The 18,778-nt window shown below is 34.7% G+C and overlaps 1 protein-coding gene across 12 annotated transcripts; it reads left to right on the top strand.

Annotated features, from left to right (window-relative positions):
* Positions 1-6,043: 6,043 nt before the first annotated feature.
* LOC114295508 (ATP-dependent caseinolytic (Clp) protease/crotonase family protein) lies at positions 6,044-12,293 on the top strand. Of its 12 annotated transcripts, none has more exons than XM_028239740.2 (16): positions 6,044-6,320; positions 6,590-6,655; positions 6,925-7,008; positions 7,115-7,183; positions 7,362-7,425; positions 7,634-7,707; positions 8,282-8,365; positions 8,483-8,567; positions 8,675-8,760; positions 9,719-9,840; positions 9,918-9,978; positions 10,069-10,167; positions 11,196-11,297; positions 11,414-11,455; positions 11,811-11,917; positions 12,051-12,293. In XM_028239740.2, the coding sequence occupies exons 2-16, from the start codon at positions 6,623-6,625 to the stop codon at positions 12,115-12,117; spliced, it is 1,179 nt and encodes a 392-aa protein (XP_028095541.2). In that variant the 5' UTR covers positions 6,044-6,320; positions 6,590-6,622; the 3' UTR covers positions 12,118-12,293. The 12 variants fall into 12 exon arrangements, with proteins under 12 accessions (XP_028095541.2, XP_082739680.1, XP_028095542.2 ...); XM_082883554.1 differs by having other exon boundaries at positions 11,408-11,455; XM_028239741.2 differs by having other exon boundaries at positions 6,054-6,286.
* Positions 12,294-18,778: the final 6,485 nt, after the last annotated feature.

Here is an 18,778-nt window from a genome sequence, read left to right as displayed (position 1 = left end):
AATTATGAAGATTGAGAATTATGATTATTACAAATTAAATTTATTTATGGGATGTCCAATTTGAATGTGTAATTTATTGACGGAAATTCAGAGTCTGATTAGAAATTGAAGGCCTTAATGATTTGGTAAATCAAAATTGATGATGACAATAAGTTTAATTTAATATTTGGAGCCTTTTTAGGAGTTTAATTAAAAAATCTGATTCAGATTGATAAATTTAAATATAATTAATTGGACTCTAAAGGAAGTCAAATTAGACTAATTAAATTAAGTGGGATTTGTGATTAGTCATGATTGATTTAATTATGTGTTAATCAAGATTTATTAAGACTAAGTGTTGCTTAATTAAATTAATTTTGAACATACATTAAATTATAAAATAATCTAGAATTGGAGGTGTATATGGAGAAAATCTGGGTGTGCTGAGAAGGCTGTGTGTGTTTATTGTGTATACATAATACATTATTATAATCCTATTCATTCTCCAACATTCAGGGGAGAGACAGAGATTGAGGAGAGAGAGAGAGAGAGAGAGAGAGAGATCAAAGGGTATGTGCTAGAGAAGATAATTGAAATAGACCATTGAGAGAGAGAGCCACGGATTGAAGGGAAAAGAGAAGGAGTTCAAGAATTTATCAATTGTACACCAAATTGAAGATTTAAAGGTAAGGATTTCAAGCTTGAATTTTGTAGAATCCTTATATTACACTTGAATTAAAGATGAGTTTGGATTCAATTTCATATAACTCAGAAGAAATTAGAAAATAAAGAAAAAGAAATTAAGGTAGGTTCACGGTTATGGAAATTAATTATTTTGGGTGAGATATTGTGATCTTGCATAAAATTAAGCCTCATTGTTACATGCATGAGTAAATCCTACATGTTTAATACTCTAATTATACATGCATCTTGAATTTTGAAGAATTTGGACTAATTCAATCTCATATTTTGAAGAGAAAAAGAAAAAGTTTTGAAAATTAGGAATTTGTTTGATTTTGATCTTTAATCTATGCATGTAATTTAATTTAAAAGTTTTATTCAATTTAGACACATTTTAAAATATCTATGATCATAAATTAAGTTTTTGGTTACAAATTAAGTTAAATTAAAACTCTAAGAAATTGATTTTGTAATTCATTAGTTAAGTTTGATTTTTGTTATTAATAATGAAATTGGGTTCTATTTTTATATACATCATAAAATTTTCAAGAGTTTGGAAACTTTAATTTATGTTTTAAAATTTGTGGGTTTGATATAAAGAAAATAAATTAAATCTAAATTTGGACAAATTTGGAAATAAATTATAATTTATATTTGAGAATCAAAATTAGTTTGATTTTGATTTAAATTTCTTACATGTAAATATTTTTGAAAAGACTTTATAGCTTTAATTTATGTTTTATAAAACAAGGAAAGAATAATGTTGGAATTATTATATTCATGAAATTATTGGTTTTAATCTTAATGATCAAAGAGATTTTTGTATTAGAAATTGAAAAATTAGTCATGGGTTCATCTTTATTAATAAAATTACATGTTTAAATTGGTTCATGCAAGAAGTTAAGTTTTGAAAATGTGTTTGGAAATTATTTTGTTGGTTTTGAAAGGACAGAAAATTTGCTGGCCGCTCGAGCGGTAAAGTCACCGCTCGAGCGAACATTAAGGCCAACTAGTATTTTTACAGAGCTTTGCAGACCGCTCGAGCGACCAAAGGTGCGCTCGAGTGAGGACCCTATTTTCAGCAATTTTTAACTAACTCTTTTAAATGCATAATTGCATCCTCATGACATTCTAAATATTCTTAGGCACCAATTGGACTCACATAGTCATGGAATGAGCTAGAAACACATAAAGAGAGTTGAATTAAAATGAAACGAATATTGAATGGTGCTTCTATTGTGTTTTTGTTATGTGATTTGTTTAAGTGGACGTTCGAGGCCTTATATCGACTTAACCCATTATGAGTAATTACTTTATAAAGATACGTTCAAGTGATATTTATTTTCAAAAATGTTATTGTTATCGACATCAATACATGATTGATTGAATGATTTATCGAAGTACTATTTGTTACTAATGAATGAAGTTCATTTTTGTAAGCAAACTCGTGGCATCCTTTAAATAGGCCCTTGCCAGGGGGAAATTAATACCATGGCCCATTGTTAAATAGGCCTTTGCCTGAGGGAAATTAATACCATAGCCCATTGGCCTTCGCCCAGGTAAACAATACCGCGGCCCATTGGATAATTGAAATACAAAAATCTCTGCAATTAGGCCTTAATAATCGCATTGAACAAGATATATTGATTGACCCTTGAGGTATCATTATTATTGATACATTGTTACTCTATTGAATGTACCACGAAAATTGTCATTGAATGAGTATTGTTATTGAGATAACATGGATCATTGAGAATTGGATTGAAATTGGAATTGTAACGAAAATGCTATCAAACAATAGTTTTTGTCATTGCAAAGGATTGATATGATGGCTAATCAAATTGTTTTGCCTATTGAAATGGATTGATTCGGAAATTGAAATATATGATTTGACATGGAAAATGGTTTGTTATAAAGTTGATATAATATGGCAAATGCCTTACTTTAAAAATGATTTAAGATTCGTTTCGAAATCGTAAGACAGGTTTTTGTATTATCGTTGAACTTCATTCATTTAACCCCTTTATTCTGTTATTACTCGTTAGGCTTTAGCTCACTACTTATATGTATATGTAGGTGAGCAAACTGAGCATCAAAGATAGAGAAAGTCTCGGAGTCTACCCGTGTTAGACTTTTGAAGAGCTTCTGGAATGAATCAAGTTAGGCTCGAGTAAAGCCAAGAAAATCAGCCCTTAGCTTTGTCAGAGCTTTGTATTTTGCTAAGTATTAAATGTATATGTGTGTGAGATATATAAGATTTGTATATAAATTATTATTGTGTTTAAATGTTTTAATTATTTAGTCATCATGTATGCACAAGCTCAATGGACATTACTATTTTTGTTTTGCTTCCGCTGTAGGTCTCAATATAATTTAAATATTTGGAAATTTTGTCTTTGAAGCTGAAGGTAATCTAGGATTATTGGTCGGTTACGACGTTAAACCTATAGGGGCAGGTTTGGGTCGTGACATAAGGGTAAGAATTGCGATGGCTTAGTTTGTCATTCCATGATTTTTTTGTTTTTATGTTGTAGGAATGGATGATGAATTGGTAGCATTTTTTTATAAAAAAGAAGGCAAATTTCATGAACACACTGAGACTTTCATTTATCTTACTCTTTATTTTTCTCACCTTAACCCTTGGAAATGCTAAGCTAAAGACTATTCAAGAGGTCAAACTGGGTAATACAAACGAAATGTAAAGAAGAAAAACAAGTCCCGTTTATTTTTGAGACCTACAGGTTTAGGTAGAAGATGAAATGCTTTTTTGTTTATGTTTTTTTTGTTTTTTTTTGATGTTGTGAAATGCCTTTTTTGGTTGAAGAGATGGTTTTATGGCTCTAAAATTGAAGGAATTAGTAATTTTTGTGCCATCATATATGTCAGTGGAAATATGCTACAACTACATAGTGGTTAGGATCTTTTTTTTTGATTCATAACTATAGAGTGGTTAGGATTGATTTAATAATTTTCTAGGTCATGTACATATGCAAATAAAAATGAGATCAATTACATTTTCAATTTCCTTACCTAATGTACATAGGTTGTGTTTTAACTTTAGATTTGTGAAGAGATTTGCGAAGAAAAAAAAAATAGAAGATTTTTTTTTAATTTAAAAAAACATGCGTATAGTTTCTACTTTATTTTTCTTTATCAATCATTGTTTTTTTCCTTCCTTTTTTTCTCTCCATAAATACAAAAGTCAAACACAGTATAAAATTTCACTAATAAGGAATTTATAAAGTATATTTTATTAATATAAATATAGAGAAAATAAGTCCTCTTTGCATTTTAAAAAAAAAAAATTATTGAGTCCTACTATCATTATATTCATTTATATTGACCTATCCAAATAAAAAATTTATGAAAAAAGTAACACTTAACTGAGAATTTTCTAGTTAGGCCTTAGGTCTCGTTTGGCAAGTGCCCTTTTTAGTCAAAAAATTAAAAAATTAATAAAAAATCAAAAAGTCAACAACACATACCAAAAAGTCAAAGATTCCATTTTCTCTCTACTTTTTACATATCTTTTCATAAAAAGTCAAAAAATTATCCCAAACACAAGGTTCGTTTGGTTTGTATTTCTGAAAAAATTTTGGGAAATTTTCTCTACAAATAAGTTTTTAAAAGTAATCAAACCAAACGAATTTTTCCAAAAAAATTTCTCAAAACTTGTAAACCAAACAAGTTTTCCAAACAAATCTCTCTCTCACACACATCAAATCAATCACTTTTTCCAAAACTCTCTCTCAAAATAATTTTCCAAAACATCTTTTGAAAAAAACCAAACCAAACAACTTTTCGTACTTTTTATCTCTAAAACACATCTCTCAAACACAAACCAAACATTCCCACTATTTTTTTTACATCACATTTTAGTCAAAAAAGTTAAAAAATTACTAAAAAAATATGTTCCCAAACGAGACTTAAAATAGTCTAAAACTTAAAAAATCACTACAAAAAATTAATTATTCTCTTTATTTTTACACATCTTTTTATAAAAAATTAAAAAAAAAAAAAACCACTTAAAAATTCATCTTCTCAAAACAATCCTTATTGCAATCAACCCAACTATCTTAAGTCATTTGAATTCCCAATCAACTCAATTATTCTCTTTATTTTTTTATTAAAAAAATTTAAAAACATAATTTTCCCAAAACAACCCTTATTGCAATCAACCCAACTCTGTTAGGTCATTTTGATTCCCAATCACCAGTTGTTCAAATTGGTTTAGTTAGTCACGTGATGAAGCCCTAACAAATCATAGATTATCTGTGGGTTTGGATACAAGTTTTAAAAAGTCTATAAACTATGGGTAAATTACGTTCCCTCTTTCTTAAATTTAGAAAAAATACAATTATTCTTATACTTTTAACATAATTGTATATACATCTTAAGGTTATAATTCATATAAAATTTAAGTTATTTTTTATCAATAATTCGTCAATTGTATGAATAAAAATAATACTATCATTTATTTTCTACTATATATATTTATTTTTATTTATTTTAATATTTACCTAGTATTAGTATTAACTTCAATCACTTTAGTCTAATTATGTTAAAAATGTGGGGCTGACTGTATTTTTTTAAACTTCAAATGAGATAAGTATAATTTACCTATAAGCTATTTATCATCAGTTAAAAAGTTAAATGTTATATTAAATTTTTTGACTTACCAACAAATAATTTATTTTTATTAATTTCTTAAATACATAAATTTGTTTAAATTTAAAATATATATATATGTAAATCACTAAAAAAAAAATAAACAAACAACTAACCCAACCTACCCCAAACCCACCAAAATACAAAATATGAAATGGGGATTGCCAGACCGAATTCAAATAGCCAATGTACAATTGTCTGAATTTTTTCTTTTTTACTTTTTTTTAAAAAAATATACATATACAAAAGAAATCGGAAAAAGGGTGTGAGAATTTTTTGCTTTGGGAAGGCTAAATCATTATAAATTTTTTTTTTTTAAAAAAAAGGAAAAAAAAACTTTTAAGTCAATGTGAACAAATAACTTTATTTTCAATACTCTTAAAATTTTCATAACGTGATTACAAAAACTTCACAATATTATAAGAATAACATGATAATTTCTCAATAAAATAAAATATTAAAAAAAAAAACAAATACCAAATCCAGTCTAAGTTTGGGTAAAATTTAGAAGAAATAACAACACAGTTGGATAGTAAAACAAAAATTATAAATCAACGAAAAAATTTATACATTTAATAATTAAAATATTATATTTTTTTCATAATTTTGTAATTTTTTTTACTGTCATCACTGTGCAATTATTTTCTCTATAATTTATATACATAAAATATATAAATTTACTATATTAAAAAAAAAAGAAAAAAAAAAAAAAAAAAGAAATGAGTAAGGTTCTCATGTCAAGTAGTTGGAGGTGGTAGGTAGATGAGATGAAAATACCCGGGGGGAAACAATTTATAATCTCTCTCCCTCTAGTTTCGTGTTTGGAGGTTGAAGGGGGTTGGTGGTACACTGGTTGGTGATGCTCTCTCTCTCTAAGAAATTTGTTTCAAGAGTAGTGGGTAGCTACGGACCAGCCAAACTTGCTCCTCCATCTTCTCTTCATAAGCCTATTTCACTGGTCTCTTTTAAGTCTTACTCCTATTTCAACCGAGGTCCTAGTAATTCCCATTTCTTATTTTTGTTGATTATGTTTTCAGATGCATAATTTAGTCCCAAAATCTTGAAGTTGTAGTAGAGTGAGCTTCCCATTAGAAATCTTTGATCTTTTTGAATATCAAAAACAAGTGATTTTCTTGGACCATTATTGTGATGCGGGATTCCTGAATTGGGATTTATCTTTGATTCATAATTTCATTTCTACTTTCAAATTTATGGGATTTTCTTTGTTGGGTTTCTTCACGATTTGATTCTTTTTGTGCAGGGTTGTTGGCTCAATTTGATTGATAGCTCAAAAATGTCACTGGAAGTGGTAAATCCACATGAAGAGGTAATCGCTCTGCAATTTATTTAGGCTGTGTTTGCACTATGATTTGGGTAAGGATTTGTGGATGAAAAAGGGAAAAAGTGTAAATTCTTTGTTCTTTCCCTCACCTTTTCCTTCCCCTTCCAAATCCCTGCTCAAATCCATATCCAAATACAACCTTATAGTTTTCAGATTAAGCCCTTCCCACCCCACAACTCTTTTCATTTGTTACCTAAAAGCAAAACAACTGCTCAAAACACTAAATTAGGGGTATTGTTGTGATCACTCTTCAGGTTGTTCTTGGTGAAGAAATAGATCATGTGCGAATGATCACCTTGAACCGGCCTCGTCAATTGAATGTCATTTCATCAAAAGTGGTAAGCAGAAGCATCCAATCTGATCCGTATAAAGTTTTTTAATGCAAGGTTTAAGTTTTTGAAATAATTTTTGTGATTAAGGAATGCTTTTGTTTTTGGCAATAAGGTTTCTTTACTAGCAGAATACTTGGAAAAATGGGAAAAGGACCAAAATGCAGACCTGGTGCTAATCAAGGCTAGTACCCATACTTCAATTCTTCGCCATTACTGTTATTTTTACATTATATATACCACACGACTCTGATAAAATAGCATTATTAAACATAAATGTAACTGCCTCATCTTATTGAAGTTAAGTTGATGGATTTCCTTGGTGTTTCAAACTTTATAGTCTTGCTTATGTACTTTTATAGGGAGCTGGCCGTGCTTTTTCTGCTGGTGGTGATTTGAAAATGTTCTATGATGGAAGGAACTTGAGTAAGTACATCATCATAATGTAATTTTAAGTTGTGTTTTGATCATGAATTTGGGTAGGGATTTGGAAAGGTGAAGGAAAAAGCAAGGAGAATGTGAATGAAATATAAGCTAACACCCAAATCTAACCCATATCCATGATCCAAACACAGACTTAGTATACCAATTGCTTTGGCAACAAGGTCACTTATAAGTTGGCTTTCTTCTGCAGAGGATTCCTGCCTTGAGGTGGTCTATAGAATGTATTGGCTTTGCTACCACATTCATACCTACAAGAAGACCCATGTAAGACATGCATTTGATCTTATATCCCAACCCTTGTAATCAGGGACGAAACCAAGATTTCATTATTAGAGGATCCAAAAGAAAATAATTTTTTTACCATATACACAAAAGCACACATGTATGTATATATGATATATGAATCATATATACATAAAAATGAATAAATAAATACCATAGAAGCAATTTCTAATAGAATGAATAAGTTTTTTTTTTTTTTTTTTATGTAAAAAAGAAAGAGAATTCAAGATGGAAGAAGAATGACATATTCTTTTTATATGGGCGCGGGAGGGAGGGGGGGGGGCATTTTATATATAAAATGATATATATATATATATTTAAAGTTCTATGGCAAACAATAATGTTCATAGAGACGGGGGGGCCAAGGCCTCCCATAGTCTTCTCCTAGTTCCGTCCCTACTTGTAAAGGAAAACAACTTTTGAGCTTATCCCAGTAATGAAATAAATAAATAAAAGATAGAGATAAAGAAATAAGAAAAAACGAAGAAAGATTTCAGATCATTTTTCCAGGCCCAGGTTATTGTATTTGCTATTTAGCTGTTGTTAACATTTCCAGGTTGCTCTTGTTCATGGAATTTCCATGGGTGGAGGTGCATCTTTGATGGTTCCAATGAAGTTCGCAGTGGTCACAGAAAAGGCTGTGAGTATTTGGTGCTTCTTAAATTTCAGTTTTTATGGTTGTAATTATTTTGGGCCTGAAATGCTAAATTTCCAATTCTGCACCATTTAACTAGACTTTTCTCTGGTGTGTGAATAGGTTTTTTCTACTCCAGAAGCAAGTATTGGGTTTCATACTGATTGTGGTTTCTCATACATGCTTTCTCATCTTCCTGGGAATTTGGGTAAGTATTCTGCTATCACTTGGGTACTGACATAAATCATATCAGATTCTTTATTCATCTTATTAATAAAGATGAAGTCATATTGATACAGTGTGGAATGTATGCAGGGGAATTTTTTGCCTTAACAGGAGCGAGGCTGAATGGTAAGGAATTGGTTGCAATTGGACTAGCAACCCATTTTGTCCCTCTTGAGGTGAGTTTTCAACTCTCTTATTCAATTCAGTACCACTACATCCACACAATTTTTACAGCCCAAATGCACACAATTGAGACTCTTACCAGTAAGAGTTTCCAAAAGAATCTCATTTGGGCAGATTTGGGCAAACAAAATTGTGTGGATGAATCATTAATCTATTCAATTATAGTTTTCTGCCATTTAATCATGCGTGGGAACTTTGTTCATGGTACTAAGGCATGCTTATATGAAGTATTAGACAGCTATGAGGGACATAGATGCAAAAATTAGTGTTGGTTTCATAATAATAATAATAATAATAATAATAATGTCCCTCATCTGATAAATGTTTGTGAAATATTTGCCTTGAATATGCATTGTCTCCCTACAGCCTGTAACAGTATTTATTATGGCAACTATAAAAGTAGCATAACCTTTAACACTTGTACAAATTTAATTGACTAGGCTGAAAAATGGTTGTCTTGTGTACGCATTACTATGCGATTATTATACACTGTTTGTGTTCTAACCATAAAATATGAAGACGTATCAATTGAGCTTAGTGGAATATGCATGAAGGCATGTGAGTGTTCAATAAGAGTGTTCAATAAGCGATCTATCACTCTCAAGTAAAGAGAGAGAATATCATTCCCAACCACCAATTCTCGACACCTAACCTTTGTTCCACTTGGTATTGAACCATAATTGGTTGTTCCAATGAGTTGTAACTGTTCTTACTTTTATTTGATTATATTAATGTTTGATGATATGTTGATCAGAAAGTGTGTTAAACATGTAGTAAATCTGTAAGAAAGTGTTTTTCTTTCAACACAAATGAAAGGAAGTAAGAAGGCGCCTTCTTATCAAATATTTCATTATTCTCTGTCATATGATTGTTCTTCTGTTTCTTTAATTTATGAATTTTTTATTACTTTATAAAATGTTTTTAGTTACATATATTCGCTGTGTGTGTCAGAAATTGCCCGAGCTAGAGAAGTCTCTGGTACGCTTAAACTCTGGTGATGAGAATGCAGTTAAATCTGTAATTGAGGAATTCTCTACAGATGTTCAGATTGATGAAGAGAGTGTTTTAAACAAGTAAGAAATCAAAAATAATTAAAAGCAGTTATTCCCAAAAAGATTAGTAAGATCAATCTGCTTTGGTTCAATTGCAGGCAGTCAGTAATTGATGAATGTTTTTCCAAGGATACTGTGGAGGAGATAATAAAATCATTTGTAAGTTTTATGTTTCTATGAGGGGAGAAATCATAGATTCCAATGGATGTTTGTTAGGAAATGGCATGCGTAATTGATATTTTCTCTCAGGAAGCCGAGGCAAGCAAAGAAGGAAATGGTTGGATTGGTGCTGTGCTCAAGGGCTTAAAAAGATCATCTCCTACAGGATTGAAGATAACACTAAGATCGGTAATGTTTTCTTTTGAAACAACATATGACAGAAGCTATACTGTTTTTAATAGTGTGAATCGTTCCATAAGAAACGATTAAATGGAATGGGGAAATGTCATATGAATGTTAGGTAGGCTCAAAAGTGGAAAACAATTTTGTCCAAGTATGATTGTTTTCTGTTCTCCATGAAAAATGTTTTCTGTTAGACTAACGTTTTTTATCATACGAAATACCAAAAAAACGTGAAAAACCTTTTCCACTTCTAAAGGTGGAAAATGTTTGCCAAACTGAAGTCGTACCAATGCTGCCACACACATGACCACCACCACCACCACCACAAGCACAAGCACAGTACCGCTAACAGCCACCGCCGCCGCCATCCTACCACGACCTCTACCACTACTACTACCACAACCCCACTGTTGTTGCCGCTGCTGCCCCACCACAGCCACCATCACCCCTACCAGCACCACCACCACCACTAGCACATTAATTTCAAGGTTGTGACCAAACATAGGAAAAAGTTTTTTATAGAAATACAAAAAGCATTAATCTTTTCCTCTGAAACAAATGGAGCATAGTAAAAACAATGCCTAAATAGTACACATTAATGTATGTTTGGGAGGGGAAAGATTGGGTACACACCTAACATTTAGTATAGTGTACAAAGTAGTTGTCTCGAGCCTTGAACCCATAACCTCAAGGTTATTAGGCCAAGATTTTACCATTGAACCAACAGTCACATTGTTTTACATTTATGATTGTTGTGGCAGATATCTGGTGTTATGTATAATGACTATCTATCTTATTATTTGCTTAATCCAAACATGTTGGATGAATTGCTCACTTATTGTTTTGTTCTGTTTAAGATAATACATTATTCAAGACAGTTTGATCTCGTTAACAATCTTGTTTTGTACATCTAAAGAACAAGCCAAAGCTGCTTCTATGTGGTTTAAATTTTAAATCTAAGATGGAATTCAAGTTTTAAGTTTCATCTCTTGCATTTAGTGCATCTGTTTCACTTAATTGTACTTCATTATCAGATTCGTGAAGGAAGGAAACAAACGTTGTCTGAATGCTTGAAGAAAGAATTTAGGGTGACAATGAACATACTACGAACCATGATATCTGGTGATGTCTATGAGGTAATTGATAATTTATTGGCCTTCTACAAACAAAGTTCACAATGATATATGATGTTGAAAATTCAAGTTGATTTCCAACTCTGACGGGAGCTTTTCTCTTCTTTCTGGAAAAAAAGGGCATCAGAGCTCTTACTATCGACAAGGACAATGCGCCAAAGGTATCTCTCTCTCTCTCTCTCTCTCATTTGATGAGTCGAAATGCCAAAATGAATTAAAAGTGAATCTGGACAAAAAAAATTGGATATCTTTTTTCAACAAGACTGATTATATCTAACCATTCTCAAATCCTACACTGGCAGGAGTCTCTTTGTATTGAGCTGCCCATTTTTGTTTTAAAAAATTTCCATGTTATCATTTTCAGTTTGAAGATTTAACTCATCTTTTGATGATTAGCTTAATTGTTTAAACTCGGCCAAAATTTTGGCTAGTACTAGCAAAAAGAATTCATGCCACAAAAATTTCCTAAAATCCAATCCCCTCTCTCTCTCTCGATTAATTATGGTATTGTTACAGTGGGACCCTCCGACCCTTGACAAAGTAAATGCCGAGAAAGTGAACTTGGTGTTTCAGCCATTTAGAGAGGATTTGGAGCTCCAGGTTCCTAAAAAGGAAGAGTGCAGGTTAGTTTAATTAAATCCAAATTTCTTGTTGCATATAGCTGATTAAAAAATTTCTTAATTGCATATTGATTTCTAGTAGAAGGCAGAAAGAGTTGATTGTTTGTTTTTCTTTTCTCATCACACGAATGTACAGGTGGGACGGAAAATATGAGAATTCAGTTTATGCAACAATGGTGGTTGAAGAATCGAAGTCTATTTAACTTTTTCTGTCGAAATTTCCATGATGTTTGGCTGTTATGTGATTGATATCATGCACTTTTCTGGCTGTATTTACAATAGTAGGTTAAAAAACTTTAAAAGCTTTCTGTTGTGATTGAAAGATAATAAATGAAATTATCAATAAAATAAGTAATACTGCCTTCTTTTTTTCTTCAAAGAATTCATGCTAGAAAAGAAGGGCATTGATGTTAAATGGGATGGGTTTTTGGTTAAAAAAACCTCCTCAGCCCAATATCCTCTCAAACCTATGTTGTAAGACCTTGTTTTGAAAATACGGCTTAAAATTTAATTTTTTAAGATAGTGATGGCGATGACAGTGTGCCGGTGGTTGTGTCAGGTAGGATGGAATTGGTGACTGGTGGTCGGTGATGATGGTGTAATGGAGATGTTGGCGGGGGGTGATGGCGGGTACATCTCAGCGGTGGCATAATCATAAAAGATTAAAACTTTTGCATTCAACATCAAGTAGAAGTTTGTGACTTAAAATTTTAGTCTATTTTTAACGCTGTAAAATTTTAAGTGATATGAATTGTGATTGTGAAAACAGAGTTAATTTATTTTCATTTGAAAAATCTAGAAATTCGTTAGATATTGATTTGTAATTATGTATCAATTTTAGGCAGTATATAACAATCTCAATCAAACAATCAAGATAAATCGACACAACAATTTTACGTGGAAAAATCACAATTAGAGCACCTCCAATTGTGATAAAAAAAAAAATCACGGGCAACAGCCACAAAACAATCCACTAAGAAGATATAAATGAATTACACAGGTATACTCTTAATTACCTAGCGAATCCATGCCCGAATTGAACTAATCCCTATGTGCTTCTTTCAGCCCTATCTTCACCTCGGAATTGTCTTGACGATGAGCCATTCCAGAATCCACCAAAGCTTCAGGTTCGAATTCTTCAGAATCCATCGAAGAACAACTCTCTCTTTTGTATAGAATGAACAAATAATCCTTTGATGTATCCTTCTTAAACCATGAGTTGAATATTCAATGAAACATAAAAGAAAACTAGCAAAATAGCCCCAGATATAAACTCTAGAACCCAAGAAGAAGATCTGGAGGTGTAACCCTAGATTTGGAGCAACATACGAATTTATAGAATCTGAAATCGCGAGGTCTGCTCGAGCGTGGGAATGGACGCTTAAGCGGGGACACTATATGACGTGTTCCAAACCAGGATGTACGCTCGAGCGGGGATTTCGACGCTCAAGCGTGAAAACACGGATCACAGTATTTTTGCAGACACACGTACTTCTGGAACTCACCAATCTTCACTCGAGCGGGGGAATGTACGCTCGAGCGAACAAGTAACTTTGAATGCACTTTCGCATTTTGCTTCGGGGGCGCTGCCCCCTCGGCCCCCGAGAGCTGACCGGGCAGCTCGATCCCCGTCATAGTCAGCGAAGTGGCAATCTTGAAAGAATTAACATCACAAAACTTCTCTACAAGGCACAATTCGGGTTGGATTCGCATCTAAAAACTCATAGCCTCACTGAAATAAAAAAGTGCAAAAATAAATACAACTAAAAGGAGTTTTGTCAAACAGGGTTGTCAAGAATAAAAACCTAACAATCTCCCCCTTTGGCAATGCCGTGACAAAACATACTTAACAAATAAAATCCTAATCACCACAACCGATTATAGCCAACAAACGCAAAATTCTTTCTCAAGGTCATGATCTGCAAAACAACTATTAGTGCCACAATCTCTAAAACAACTATTAATCCCACAAGAGTATATGAAAACACAATAAACATATGAGATGGAAAACATGAATAGATGCGACTTAGAGATTTTAAGAACATGTAGCATGAATAGATGAAAACTATAGCGATCCCGGTTGTCCCTTTACTGTTCTGTTGTATTCCGGACTCGGTTCCGTGGAGTTGGTAGTTATATCTATCTTGTTGTCATCCTTTAATTCCATTTGTTTGAGTTTTAGGATGTGTTGGGCATGTTTCGAACAGGTGGGTTGAACCTTGGTCTAAAATCTTGTTGCCAGGTTTTTGGTCGTTCCGCTCGAGCAGGCCTTGTTGCGCTCGAGCGGAGATTGCACACTCCCAGTATTTTGGTGCTTTGCAGAACTTCTGCAAGCATATTTTTCACGCTCGAGCGGGTTTCTTTACGCTCGAGCGGTCGCGCTCGAGCGGGTACTATGGCGCTCGAGCGGGTAGTACTTCTTGGTGTAAGTTCTGGAAGGGGGAAATCTACGCTCGAGCAGACTGGTTTTCGCGCTCGAGCGAATGTACTTTATTCTTGTGTCTTGGCACTCGAGCGGGCCTTATTGCGCTCGAGCGGATCTAGTTTTTTGTTCTTGACGCTCGAGCGTTGTGTTCTCCGCTCGAGCGGGAATGTCGTATATCAGTTGGCAGTTGGGCATTTTAAAATCACTTTTCACATTCTCTCTCTCTCTCTTACTTTCTAAAAAGACATTTTTAAAGTTCCTCTCTCTAGAAACTCCCTTCTCTCTAGGGTTCGATCTAGTTAGAGTGTTTCCTTTTCCTTCGGCCTTTGTAAAAGTTGGGTTGATCGTCGAGGGCTACTGTAGACACCCCATTTTTTACCGTCCTCAAGACTTGGACGTCACCATTGGAACACTTGGTAATTACCCTTGTTTGTGTTCGTCTTGAGTTCCCGGAGGTCTCGGTTGCGCGCCTTGCCTCAGGATCTCTCGACTCGACCGTGTTGTGTCTGGTTTTGCACCAAACACTTGTGTTTTGCCTTGGAGGGGCAGGGAATGCCTTGTGAGGCATCCCCACACATCACCGGCCATGGCTTGAGGCCACCGGCCAGTGATTTTATGCCATCGGCAATGTATATTGCCGGTCGGCACTCTTTGTTGCCGGTCGGCCATTTATTTTGCCAAAATGGCAATTTTGAATGGCCGATCACTGTTCATCTACTTTTAGTAGATATTTTGTGCCAGCTGTGATAGCTGGCACCCACTCTGCTCCCCTCCATACACGTGTATGGAGGGATTTCCCTCTTGGATGGCTTGTTTTGAAAGCCTTACAAGAGGGAGTTGCCTATAAGAAGAGGGCTCCTCTCTTGGCATGAGGGTTACAAAAAATTTCAGAGGGAGCTCTGGATCAGGGTTAGGGTTGATACATATTTCCTATCTCTATATCTCTCTCTTGTGTGTGTCTAGTGTGTGTTTGTCCATACTATTGCACACAAACACATAGTGTTACACCTTTTCTTGGTTGTTGAGGGACCAGAGGGTTGTTCTTGGTGTTCTTGACTGGATTTGAGCTCAAGGAGGCAACAAGATCATCATTTGTGAATGAGAACTTCAAGGGTAAGAAACTAGTCCCTTTTTACCCCATTTTTGCACACTACTTTTACCTATCTTGCAACTATTTTTTGGCTTTGCATATAATACATAAAAGTTTTGTTTTTAAGGCCTCTAAATAGTTTGTTAAGAGTGTTTTAAGTTTTGGGGTTGTTTGACCCCTCTTAAGCCTTGTTTGGCCCTTGTTTTGTGTTATTTTGTGTGAGCTCCGGGACTTTGGTGTTTGGGCCTCCTCACCACTGAAATCTTGAGGGATTTCAGTGGTAAGGATGGTGCCTTGAGGTCCCAAGAAGGAGAGAGCCACCCCCTCTCCTTGTTGTCCTTGAAAAGAACCATTTTTGCCTCTTGAGGGAGCACCTAGCTTAGGCTCTTGTTGACCATCCCTTAGCTGTTATTTATGCTTATTTTGCCATGAAACAGCATTTTTTTAAGTTGGTTTTGGTACACCATGCTTGCTTAGCATACATGCCTTGTAATGCCATTTTGTTGCCTTAACATGCCTTAGGTTGTAAACCATTGTTCTAGCATGTTTTAGGCTTGGCTTTCTGAAGCTTTCATGTTTATTTTGCCATGATTAAGGTCTGTCCTTAGTTGTTTGGGTCGACTTTGGCATGCATTGTATAGCCCCTTTGCATTTTTGGCTTGTTGGCCTTAAGGGTGTGAGTGTATAGCATGCATTACTTGCTTTGATTTAGTGGGTTGGGACCATTTTCCATGTCATTTCAGTCCACTTAGTATGCTTGTATGCTTGCATTTCATGGTCCCTTTGATGTGTCAAAGGCTTGTGTTGCATACTCCATGTTTTGGTCATTGTGCATGCTTTTGAATTCAAGTCATTTAGATGCCATCTAAGTAATCTTTTGGGCTTTGTTTTATGTGCTAAAACTCTGTTTTGGGTTATTGAATTCATGCCATGTTTGGTCTTGTTAAGTGTGGTTCAATACCCCTTTAGCTTGCTTTGAATCTTGGACTTTGCTTGCATACCTTGATTGCATTGTTTGGGTTGGTTTGGCACCATGTTCTTGCATGATTTTCAAAGCTTAATTTACATGCTAATTGTCCATGTTATGCCTCTTTCAAGTGTGCTTGAGAGTTATCCTTCGATGTTTAAGTGTTTAGGTCTTAACATGTGCATGCGTGTATGTGTGTTGGCCCTCATGTTTGAGCACTTTGGCCGCTGATTTAGGCTTGTTTGAGAGTGGCCTAATTTAGTTTAAGTCCGTCTCCTTGCTTGTTTGCATCATCTTCTTGCATGTTTGCTTGCATACTTGCATAAATGCATTGTATGCCCATGTTGCATGCTAGTTTACATGCCTAGGTTGCACTCCATCTAGCATGCATGCCTTGTTCCTTGATTTGGTGATAGGAGTTGGGCCTTTGTTTGTTGGTTTGCATTGCATTTGAAATCAACATGCATAACTTGGTCTCTTGGGCTATCACGCATTGAAATGCGCGATTGATGGTCCGAGAACCAAGGACCATGTCCCTTTGAGTCATAAACATGGTAAGGGATATGATTGGTGCATACATTGCTTGAATTGCATTGCCATGCAAAGCTCTGTCCTCTGCTGCTGTCAAACAGATTCTGCAGGAACTTTTTGCTGATCGACTTCACAGAGTGCCAACCGGCAATCCATCTGTGGCCGATAGATTCATTTTTGGCCGATCAACACCAAATCACAGCCGATGATGATTCCCTCCAGCCGGTGGCATTCCCCAACATCCAGTGAGCACATCCTGAGACTTTGGCAGTCTTCAGAGAAGTAGAGCAGGGAAAACAGAGGCGGCTTGTGCATGGCACTGGACTTCCAAGCAAGACCCGAGCATGCGTGCATTAGACCCTCTTCTCGAGGCCCCTTTTTTTATTGCTTTTCTTAGCTTAGTTAATTTGTTAATTAATTAGGTAATTTGTAATAATTAATTAGCATGCGAGTTAGTTAATTTGCATTATTCTTTCGGTCCCTTCGAGCGAGGGCGAATTTGTAATAAGTGTGGGTGAGTGTGTGCATGTCTTCCAACCCCCACTATTTCTCCCTTTTACTTACCTGCTTTGATGGTTAGTAATAGGTCATGTTTAATTTAGCATACCTGATGCTATGCATGCGTGCATCATTCATCAGTATTGCATGCACCGGGCTCGGCGCATCATGCTAACAGCATTAGTATTTCAAATCTAACTTGAATACATGCTACCTGTGCATTTTCACATGTCATTCATAGGCTAGCCGAGCCTGCTCTAGTGACATTCCGTATGCGTTGCATTAGGCATTTAAACATGGACTTGGATCATGCATTGATTGCTAACGAGTTCTTTGTTTTGGCACGGAGTACGATGTAAGTATTTATGCTTTAGCATCTCGCATGAGTGTGAATGTTAACATGACAGTATGCTTGCCATGCGGCTATATGTTTACATGATATTACTGCTTGAATGCCTGTGGGTGAAGGTTGGATTGTTTGAGTTAGAACAACTCATTGAAATCCGTGTTTTTTAGCCTACTTACGAGTAGCAAATTTCAAATTGTTTTCCGAACAAATGGATGTGCAATGTTTCGTTCCAACCTAGGCGATTTGGTCTATACTTGTTTGCTGTGCGCATGACATAGTAATTCTAAGCTAATAACCGAAATAAGAACACATAACATTTTCAAAATCGGATATCACGGTTAGTAGAGGCCGATCTTCGGATCAGGCGAAAAGGAGTGCTCATAGCTGACCTTCCCCAATCGTACCCAAGCTCCTGAGCCGAGGCAACTTTGGTGATGACGGACACGTGGCCTTTGGCACCGAGTCAAGGTTTCCTAAATTCCCCCTTAAAAAATATTTAGGTAGCAACTCTGTATCTGGCAAAGGAGTCCATGTTTGGCACTTCTTTTCAAAAAAATCTGTTTCTCAAAACGATTTGCCGAATTTGGACTCTTTGGTTCAGATTAAGAACCGTGACACAAATTAAGTCCGAATTGTAGCATAAGGGCCTCACGCGGGCGCGTCTACAGCTACACTTTGATCCGAGAATATTGAGTTTCGGAGCACGTTGAGTTCCTTCATCTTCTTTCCTTGAGCTCCGAATTTGAGGTAGGGATTCCTACTCACAACTATGGGTTTTGACCTAGATTTTTGGGCATTTTGTTAAATGGTTGATTTTGGAACTTAGGGTTTCAAAAAGGTATAAATGGGGTTTTTGTTATTTTGGTTCTAAAAATGTGTATTTTGAGTTTCAAAATAACGATATTGTTGTTGGTTGTTGATATATAGACCATTGGGTCAATATTGGGAAATGGGGTAGAAAACCCTAATTGGTTGTATAAATTAATTGGTATGATTAATTTGGA

This window comes from Camellia sinensis, chromosome 8, assembly GCF_055761805.1.
Source record: "Camellia sinensis isolate YWXY chromosome 8, ASM5576180v1, whole genome shotgun sequence".
NCBI lineage: Eukaryota > Viridiplantae > Streptophyta > Magnoliopsida > Ericales > Theaceae > Camellia > Camellia sinensis.
The sequence above is the reverse complement of the archived record's forward strand: the minus strand, read 5'-3'. Positions and strand labels throughout refer to the sequence as shown.

Bases quoted from the DNA above. Each gene is read 5' to 3' on its own strand.
- LOC114295508 (XM_082883553.1), top strand. From the start codon at position 6,188: ATGCTCTCTCTCTCTAAGAAATTTGTTTCAAGAGTAGTGGGTAGCTAC. The intron at 8,568-8,674 runs GTAAGTATTCTG...GAATGTATGCAG, and splicing joins TCATCTTCCTGGGAATTTGG to GGGAATTTTTTGCCTTAACA. The intron at 11,918-12,050 runs GTTAGTTTAATT...ACGAATGTACAG, and splicing joins CCTAAAAAGGAAGAGTGCAG to GTGGGACGGAAAATATGAGA.